Raw genomic sequence first — 9,935 nt, forward strand, 5'->3', positions numbered from 1 at the left:
CCCTACACAAAGTAGTCCAAGTTGCATCTAATAACAGATGAATTGTTGAATACTATTATTATAACAGAGTAGTATTATATTAAGTAGTACCAAAAAGGAAAGAAAGGAAAGAAAAAAAATTCTCATAGCAAGATAACCAGCATGTTGCACTGCTTTCAGCCTGGTCTCACCCTGCAAAGACCATATGATGTTACACAAATGCAACATCAACAGCTAATTCAATAATTTATCAACACTCTCCCCAGGATGTGCAACCCAGAATCTTCATCTTAAGAAATTCTGCAGATGAAAGATTAAAACCAAGTTGTTCTGCCTGTAACACGAAGATTCTTTCTAATGTGGAGAGTGCTATAAAGCCAAAAAACTTCAAAATAATGCAATTTTAGTCGAATTGGAGCCTAATGTTTAGAACCACTAAAAAGGCATACAGAATGACAGACAACACAGATGCATGAGCTGGTGTATTTTACAGGTAATTTCTACTGGACTTGATTGATTTAGTCAAACTTACGCTACCACCACTCCAGATCACTTAACCATGATACTTTATTTGATCTGGCAGCTTTGGATTCAAATTCAAGAGAACTACACCACTGACTTTTGTTTTGGGAACTGAAGCTTTCAAGGTCTGAACTAAGTACAGCTGACTAGATACATGATTATATTTCACACCTTAAACACTTGTGGAAGAAAATACAGGGACCCTGTGCAAGCCTCTTCACAACAAATGCAGTGTCCCTACAAGGAACAGGTAACTGAAGTTCAGGAGTGTTTAATTTACAAAAATGGTTACAAAGGAACCTTCTGCTGCTGAAAAGAACAACTTGCTATGTGAAATAAGATTCACCTTCAAAACTCTTCCTACACAGGAAGCAACCATGTAAGCTTTCCACAAATTGTTACAGTAATGACCACTCTCCTCACAGAGAGGATCAAATCCCAGAGATGTGACACACAACATAATATAATCCTGCTAATTAGAAATAAATTCTTTTTCAAATGAAGAGCCCTTGCCTAAAACATAATTCACTTTACTGTGACAAATAAGCCTTTTAGTATAACAGATAATAGCAAATGCATTTCCTTTCCAATCCATCCATACACCCAGAATGGTTTCTGAATCTAACAATTTAGAGTTCTTACTCTGCTGAAAATAAAAACAGTGAAGACCTGATCTAGAACGTAACACATGAGTAAAGTTAGTCCATGCTGGACCTTTACAAAGTAAGGTAAAGGTCCATCTGCTTAAGGAGTTGACTGGCTTTTTTGTTGCACACACAGACATTAACTTTTTCTCAATTCTATTTCCAAAAATGTTTATTTATATATATATATATATATACATACACACAGAATTTTTAAACTAAATGTTAGAGAAATTTTGCACCACTAAGCTATATTCACATAAACTCCAGAAATTTTCTACTTTAAGTAAGAAGTTATAGAAGTTACAGAATATTCTGAGTTGGAAAAGTGTGTGTGTGTGTGTGTATATATGTATATATATATATATATGTGTGTATATATATGTATATGTTTATATATTTATACTTACATAAGCTATGTCAATACATAGTATAGCATAAGCATATACTGTATATGTTATATATATATATGTACTTAGAAAATTGTAGGTGCAAATAAGTTTTAAGTATTATGATTTACCCTGCAAATGGAATAAAAATGCAGACAGAAAAATAGTCTAAAAATTTCATTTCAAAATTTAAAAGCCTTAACATTTCCAGTCTTTTGGTACACAAAAGCTGTAAGTAGAGGAGCAAAGGAGGGTGCTTGAAATGAACAGAAGACAACCTGAACAGTGCTTATACTTTCAGCTGACTACAGACTTTGCTAAAAATAACCAAACAAAAGCATCACTAAAATACAGCACACAGATCTTTTCCAAAATAGACCAATGTCAGCAATCCTAATCCCTCTCATCTCCACCTATCTTGAAATTTAACATCATTGTTTTCCTCACACTCACTTTTAGAATTACATACATCCGTCTGAACATCTTGCCACACAGAAGCAGCATCCTGAACTTCAGATTAAAAACTGTCAATACAGAGAGAGCAGTTTTATGTGATCATACTAAATACTTCATGCTGCATCAATTAATTTTGTTTGGCACCTGACCAAGAGTTGCAGTATGGGGTCACACACACATGCAAACAATATTTACACATTAAACCCTTGTGGACATCACACAGCCTGTCTGCTGCATGAAATCTGAGAACAACTTTTATCAAAAGAGCATCAAGAGGGTGTGTTTGACTCCCTTCCTAATCGATTTCTACACCTTATGTCTCTCCTTAAGACACCACTCAGTAACACACAGACAGCATTCATTCAGAATTATACAGTTACATAATAGACAGAAAGTTTACTTTTTAAAAAGGTCTTTGTCCAGCATAACACCATCTGAAGTAGTCTGAAGAGTCAGTCTTAGCATATCCATGCACTCTTTCAATCGAGGATCAGATGTACGTAATCCTGTAGATTTGAGTGCCTATTAGAATAAAACAGCAATTACTAAGTGAAAAGATATGCTATTACAATCAAGTTATCTACTGCTCAGCATTTATCACTGTAAGAGATCTGCCACTGCATCATCAACAGAGACATTGTGACACTTTACTGATTCTTCAGCAATTTCCTTCGGCCATTTTGGCTGCATTTTATGTCAAAACATTAATGTTATTTGAAATACAGTGGTCCAACTACATTTTATAGAAGCAAAAATACTACTGAGCTATGCCACAGGCACAGCTGCTTTCAAGCATACTCCTTTGCACATCAAAGAAGTGAATAATAACATTAATATACTCATTCTCTTACTTAACTACAGAAACAGCACTGGGGGGGAACAATACATTCCTTCCCACAGAAAAACATGTACAACAGAAATTCTTTCTTTGCATTCTTGCATTTAAAATGTAAAATAACCTTGCAGTAGTCAGCTTTCATACAGCACTTTGGAACAGTAAACTTACAGTTATGAATTTATGAACTGGTATTTTTTCTTGTCCTTCTGCAATAGTATAGAAAAGCAGATCTTCTAAGCTGGGAAGGAGACCTTGTTTTATTTTACTGGAAAACAGAAAAAAAAACCCCATAGATTATTTTAGTGCCTATTTTTATTTATACACATTTTTGCATTATCCTCAGGCAAACACATTTTCACTGCTACCACTAATTTCAAAGAACATTTTCATCAGTGAACACAAAGCATAGTTAGACTTCAAGTAGAAAAAGAAGTTAATATTACAAGCAGCATACAGAGATTTTACAGTAGCAAACATTCTTAACTGCAACTCCGTCATATTTTTAGTCAGACATTTACCATTAAGATTATATTTAGGTTTTTTAGGGAGCAGATTAATCACATATCCCTCTTTTTCATGTTACCAAGGATAGGTATGTCACTTGCAGGGGATAAATTATTTGTAAGATTCCAGGATGTATCTGCCTCATAATGAAGTTGTAGAGCATACTGACCCAAGTGTTCTACAGACAAGACAAGGAAAGGATAAATGTGTAATATTTTCTTCAAAACAGTCCCATTTTCAGGACTCCACAGAGGAGTCCTAAAGTCCTTATCCTTCTAGAAGCTTATGTAAGCCCCATCAGTTACCATGGAACAAGCAAAGCCATCTGCAGCATAATCGAGCACCTGAAGCAGAAGGAGTGACTCTCATCACACCTACTTAGCTAAGTAAACCCAGTGCAGATGCACCTTTAATGGTCACTGTGCTTATCAGTGTAAACACACCCCTCTCCAAGGATCCCAGGTGTTACCTATTTCACTCTGAGACGTGCTTCCCCCAGCCTGCAGGTTTTCATTACCTGCATCTCCATTTCATGTGAAATCTGAAGGAAACCTACCACACAAAGCATTCAGATACCTTCTAAGACAGAAAGCTGTAGTACTGACAGCTTTCCCTTCCCTTTGAAGTTTACAGATTTAACCTGTAAAAAATATAAAAATAATCCCTGATATTCCAAAGCACCCTGCAGCAGGCAGGAGCCCTAGTCTTTACACCTGCCCTGTAAGCAGTGCCCACTGCACTACCAGACTGAGAGGGCCAGTGACAGCAAAGGGATTCTGATTCTTTGGTCCCCTGAAGTGCCCAGGTTTGTTTCCAGACAAAAAAAGCCAATGTTTCAGTGTTTGACACACAAAAATACATAAAACCAAAAGAAAAAAAATATGTAGATAGTAACTAAAATGCATAGCGTGCAGTCTTACATTATTTTAACCATCAGTTTTAAAGGTCTATCTGATAATCTATTAATACTGGCAATACTTTGTTACTATACAGTAATAGATAAACTATTGCCTGAAACCAGAATGTTTAGTGGCAATTTATGTATTTTTATATATTTATGCATGTGTTTACAAAAAGTACGTCCAAACTCTAGTCATTGAAGTTTTCAAGAGATCAGTAATTCTTTGAATAACAGAACTCAGTGTTACTGCAAAAACTGCAAAAATAAAATGCTCCAGCTCAGCACAGACCCTAGATAGGCCAATGCAATCTTACTGACGTTTAATCCTCTCCTCCTCCCAATACTTACACAAGTCAGATTTATGATTATTTTTAATAAAAATCTGATTGTACCCAAATACCCTTATAAATTTAAGACAACCTCTAGATTGCCCTTGCCTCCCTCCTTTCCTTGTAACTAGCTGTGAAAACCAGTAGTAAAAAATATCACCTCTCATTTTCCAATTTAAAATCCTGTACTTACATACTAAGAACAGAAGACAGCTTTGTAAGCCAACAGAACTTTCCTTGTCTTACAGTCTAGATTTTTTTTTAATTTAAATTATGCTGGCTGACTAATGCACAGACAGGCTGGCAATTCAACCAAGACAAACGCTTGCAACTACCTCAAACTAATTATTGAGCAGCCCTTTTGCTAAAGAAAATTCAGGTCTTCCAGGCAGCATGTTTCATTTTCAACCCTTTGGGGACAGTGTGTCCAGTCAAGGCAACAGAACCAGAACTACCAACACAGCAACTAAAGCTTTAGGATGTCTGCATCCTAATTGTGTAGTGAACTAACTTTTAAAGTTATGCTAAGTTATGTCATCTACACACCTACATATTTATCATTTATACAAAGCATTCAACTGAGCTTCCCAAAATGTCAAGATCTCATGTTTTAAGGAATGTCTGGACTGCTGAAGGTCTGGCAGAGGAAACTTTCCTATTTCACTCTGGCAAAACCAGCCAGCAAACACACTGAGAAATGTTAACTGATAACCTATTTAATTACACATTTCTGAGCAATTACTCAATTTTACAGCTGTTCCAAGTATGGAATTTCTATCTGGAAAGATGCAGAAAAATACTTCAGCCATTTAACCAAGATTTTACCTGCCTCTTCCTAAGATTTTAATCTATTTTAGAGACATGCACCTTTCACAGCAGAAAATCTCTCAACATGGTTTTCATATCTTTCACATCTGCTGTTGTTCAATATTGGGTCACTCAGCCTAATTAAACAATGGAGCTGCACAGACAACCAAAGCAAAGAGGATGACATTGAATATATTTACAGAAAATTGCTCCTTGTCAAATAGTCCATCTTTTGGTAAAGTTTATCAGCTAAATAGGGGTGAAAAGGCTTGCTCTGCAGTTTATCAGATCAGTGATGTCAGTAACTGATGTTTGCTTAACCTAAAAGATGTGTTTTGGCACTGTGAACACACTTAGCAAGATAATTCTGTTCCACACATGGTAAAAAGCTGTTTTTCAGGTCAGGGAACTTGCAATTTTCACAGTCAAATTAAGTGGAAATTCCAGTTTACCTGATTTCATGAATAATGACTTTTGATTTTTCTTTACCTTCTTCAAATAAAAAAAGCACTAGACTATCGAACAACTAGACTTTTTTGGTAGTATACTAATCTGTGCATTACAGTACTGGTGGACTGGTTTTTTAAATACAAAGAAAAGCCAACACAGGAATTCCAAGCACAAGGACTTCACAGTCCTTCCTTCAGATCTTCCTTTTGCATAAGTACAAGGTCTACACCAGATTCTGGGGGGGACTTCACTTCAACAAACGCTGAATTTCTAGGATAAAAACAAGATTAAATTTCAAATAACGTGGAAGATTCTTACTCTGTACTTCAGGATAGAACTGCCAAAATGCAGAACAGGATTTACAGAACAACAAATGATATAAAGATATGATACTGCTAGTAATAGTTTCCGGCATTAGTAACAAACATGACACCAGTCATAAAAATGAGGTTACAATTACTGTCACAAACAATGGTCCCTGAGGGACCATTGAAGATCTTCATCAATGACACCAACAGCGGGATCGAATGAAGCCTCAGCAAGCTTGCCAATAACACCAAGCTGAGAGGTGCAGGTGACAAGCCTGAGGGATGGGCCAATATCCAGAGGGACCTGCACACACTCAAGAAGCTTGTCCAGGTGTGAACCTCATGAAGCTCAGCAGGGTAAAGTGCAGGGTTCTACACCTGGGCCATGGTAACTCCTGGATTCAACACAGCCTGGGGGAAGAGTAGCCCTGCCAAGAAGGATCTGTGGGTGCTGGTGGAGGAGCTGGACACAACCCAGGCACAGGCACTGGAGCCAAACACGTCCTGGGCTGCATGCAGAGCAGCGTGGGCAGCAGGTCAAGGAGGGGATTTTCCCCTTTACTCCACTCTGCTGAGACACCACACAGAGTACTACGTTCACCTGCTGAGACCCCACACAGAGTACCACATTCAGCTCTGGGGCCCTCAGCACAGGAATGACATCAGCCCACTGGAGCAGGTCTGGAGGAAGCCACCAAGAAGGCCACAGGGATGAGCACCTCCCTCTAGCAGGTAAGGCTCAAGGAACAAGGGCTACTCAGCCTGGAGAAGAGGAGGGTCCTGGGAGACCTCACTGCAGCCTTTCAGTACCTAGAGTGGGTCTGTAAGAGAGATGGGGACAGACTTTTCAGCGGGGTCTGTCACAACAGGACGAGGCATAATGGTTTTCCACTAAAAGAGGGCAGCGTTATATTTAGATATAATGAAGAAATTTTATGGTGAGGGTGGTGAAATGCTGGAGCAGGCTGTCCAGACGTGAAAACAGGTCCCCACCCCTGGAAACATTCAAGGTCACCTTGCATGAAGCTCTCAGCAGCCTGATCTGGCTGCTGAAGATGTCCCTGCTCATTGCAGAGGAGTTTGGACTAAATGGTCTCTACCAACCCAAACTATTCTGGGATTCTGTGAAAGCTGCAAATCACAGTCAGTTGCCCCTCTACCTAAGACAGGCATCTTGCAGAAGTTGTCACCGTACTACAGATGCTGTATATCTTGGTTGTATCTCCAGCATTTGTCAAGTCACTAAGCAACTGCTTTTTGTCCACTCCTACAGTGACACACTGGTCCCGTAATAGAGGCGGGCAGCTATTTACTCAAGAACTACCTTTGTTCAAGAGCAAACTAGACACTTATAAACTTAGATCAAAGATAGACATGTTTAGTAGCTAACAAAGTGCTTCTGGTAAAAAAACAAAAACAAACTCTAGCTTCAAAACCTTAGCCTCTACAGAAGTTATGAAAGGTCTAATAAAAGTGCACTTCTGTTGCTTGCATCTCTCAGTATTGTATCCACACTCTATCAGAAGTATCAGCAAAATGAAACACTGCCTGGTTACTTGTTATTCCTCTGTTATCTGGTCTGTAAAAGCAAATTAATTTTGAAAAGTATCTCCAGAATTCATCCCTGCCCTTAAAAAAGAGCACTACCACTCCCTTGTCATTAAAAACAAAACAAAACAAAAACACTTCCTTTAACTGTTTTGTGATATTCTATATACCAGTGTCTAGCATTATTGCAATTTAGCTAAAAAAAGTGACCAATTTAGCTTTCAAAAGTTAGGGTCACTCACGTTTTGCTTTCCCTCTCACTTTAATCAAGACCTTTTTAATTTAGAAATAGCTTCTACTAAGATAAACTGTTTCATCCCTTTACTGTCCAGTACAAGATGAACTCTTATACTGAAAGTAAAAACAAATGAAGAACAGTTACACTGAAAGCAGGAGCAAAGTGTATTAAATATTATACACATCTGTAACTGACGAGTGTCTTAGGCTACTGTGTTTTAATAACTCAGGCATGAGCAGAGATACTATTGTGTTTTAATCCACAATTCCTATTAATTAAATTTACCCGTCTGTGACCACTCTCAGTTCAAACTCAATTATTTTTCCTGTCCAAAATACATTAAGTTTCAGTTGGATACACAGTGTAAAGGCTAGAGAGCAAGGATAAAGAGGTGGTGAAAGATGTTATGGAAAAAATGCACCAGGGGATCTGGTTATGCAATGGGATACTAGTTATTTCATCAGCCACAGACCTCAGAATTTATCCTCACTATGAGGAATTGAACTGTTCTAAATTTCTGGGTAGTCTTTGCAGAAAACATTTTAGGCTTTTACTTGCAACTCCTACTCTGTAGACAAGGAATGTTAGGAAAGCAAATAAACAGGAAAACCTTACTGTTGTCTTATGACATCATGAGTTATTTCAGTATCCCAGAACCACAACCTTATAATCAAATAGAAATAAAATAGCCCCCCAACATTAACTAAAAAGAAAAAGGAAAAAGGCTATTGCCAGTTGAGTCCACAAACCATTTGTCAAACACCACTCAAATGTTAAGACACTATAGAGGGCAAAGCACGGGAATCAGCAGAACACAGACTGCACTGACTCAGCCCAGTTGTCAGCGCAGTTCAGACACCTGTCTTTTGAAGAACCTCACTTTTCTTCTTGAGCCTGCACTCTGTCTTAATATAGCAATGACTTCCACATGGAATGTACCATTTACAAATGCTTGAAGGAAGATTTTCACAGTTCTGCTTCGAGAAAAGTAAGAATGAAGGTATCTAGTAGCCTGACTAATGCGCCACCAGGAATTCCTGCACAACCTGAAATGAAAAGAAAGTTTCTAGATTTTTCTGTGTTTGTAACTACATGCTAGATGTTTCATAGAATATCTCCATGTTCATTCTGCAGTAAGATTCAAAGAACAAACATTTGACTTTCAAACACATCCTTTTGTCAAAAGCCAAAAAGTATTAAAAGTGTTTAACTGGCTTGTGATTACATAGTTTTACCCCATGTTAGAAATTGAAGAATTTCCCTAATCGATGCTAGCTGTAGGAAGCTAATAACAGCTGAGTTTAAGAAAATGTTACCTCTTCAATAAATCACCTTTGCAATACCCTCAAAAACCCATCACAGCTGGCATGCTGGTTTTTTCCAAAGTTTTTAATGTCTGTATTTCTGCTTGAAAACAGACAGGCAGTCTTTATAAACCACACCTATTCAACTACAGAAGGATATTTTTTTGTTCCAAAACATTATCTAGAGAGCTAACTCAAGGAGGAGACCTCATATTTGCTGAACAAAGGCGTAAATTTAGAAATACTACCCGTTATGAGTGTGTATTATATTGCACACAGTTACATAACCTGACAGGCATGCATTTTTTAAGGCATCTGACAGCAGAAGTAACTGGTGATGCCTTTAAAGCAGACTGTACCCCACTGAACCAGGCTGAGCAGCTGATGCATCTGGGGGAAAAAAGCAGAAAAGAACAAGGTCACAGCCTCTCTGCCCACCTGCCATATTGAAGTTCATGCTAAAAAAAAAACACAAACCACAGCTCAAAAGCAGAACTATTAACAAGCTACGGGCTGAAGCCTTCCTGACTGGCTTTGTAGAATCTTCCCCAGACTTCCTCTTAGCATTAGACTAACAGAGACTTTGCTCAGTGTCAAAACAAGGTACTCCTTTCTCAGACCTGTTTCTTCTGTCATTTGCTCTTTTCATCCAGGTAATAAGCATAGCAAAGCCTGGGAAAGCAGCTTGGGTTTAATTTTAATTATGCCACCCCATAAT

The 9,935-nt window shown here is 38.0% G+C and overlaps 1 protein-coding gene across 2 annotated transcripts in view; it reads right to left on the minus strand.

Moving 5' to 3' along the window:
* The window catches only part of GLS (glutaminase), a 50,684-nt gene extending 47,412 nt beyond the window's left edge, over positions 1 to 3,272 (minus strand). For both annotated transcript variants that reach the window (XM_005415972.3, XM_031059052.1), the window contains exons 1-2: positions 2,997 to 3,272; positions 2,391 to 2,512 (exon numbers count right to left, since the gene is read on the minus strand). In XM_005415972.3, the coding sequence (XP_005416029.2) occupies positions 2,391 to 2,512; positions 2,997 to 3,119 (245 nt within the window). In that variant the 5' untranslated portion in view covers positions 3,120 to 3,272. The remainder of the gene's footprint in view (positions 1 to 2,390; positions 2,513 to 2,996) is intronic.
* Positions 3,273 to 9,935: the final 6,663 nt, after the last annotated feature.

Source organism: Geospiza fortis, unplaced genomic scaffold (assembly GCF_000277835.1).
Source record: "Geospiza fortis unplaced genomic scaffold, GeoFor_1.0 scaffold112, whole genome shotgun sequence".
NCBI lineage: Eukaryota > Metazoa > Chordata > Aves > Passeriformes > Thraupidae > Geospiza > Geospiza fortis.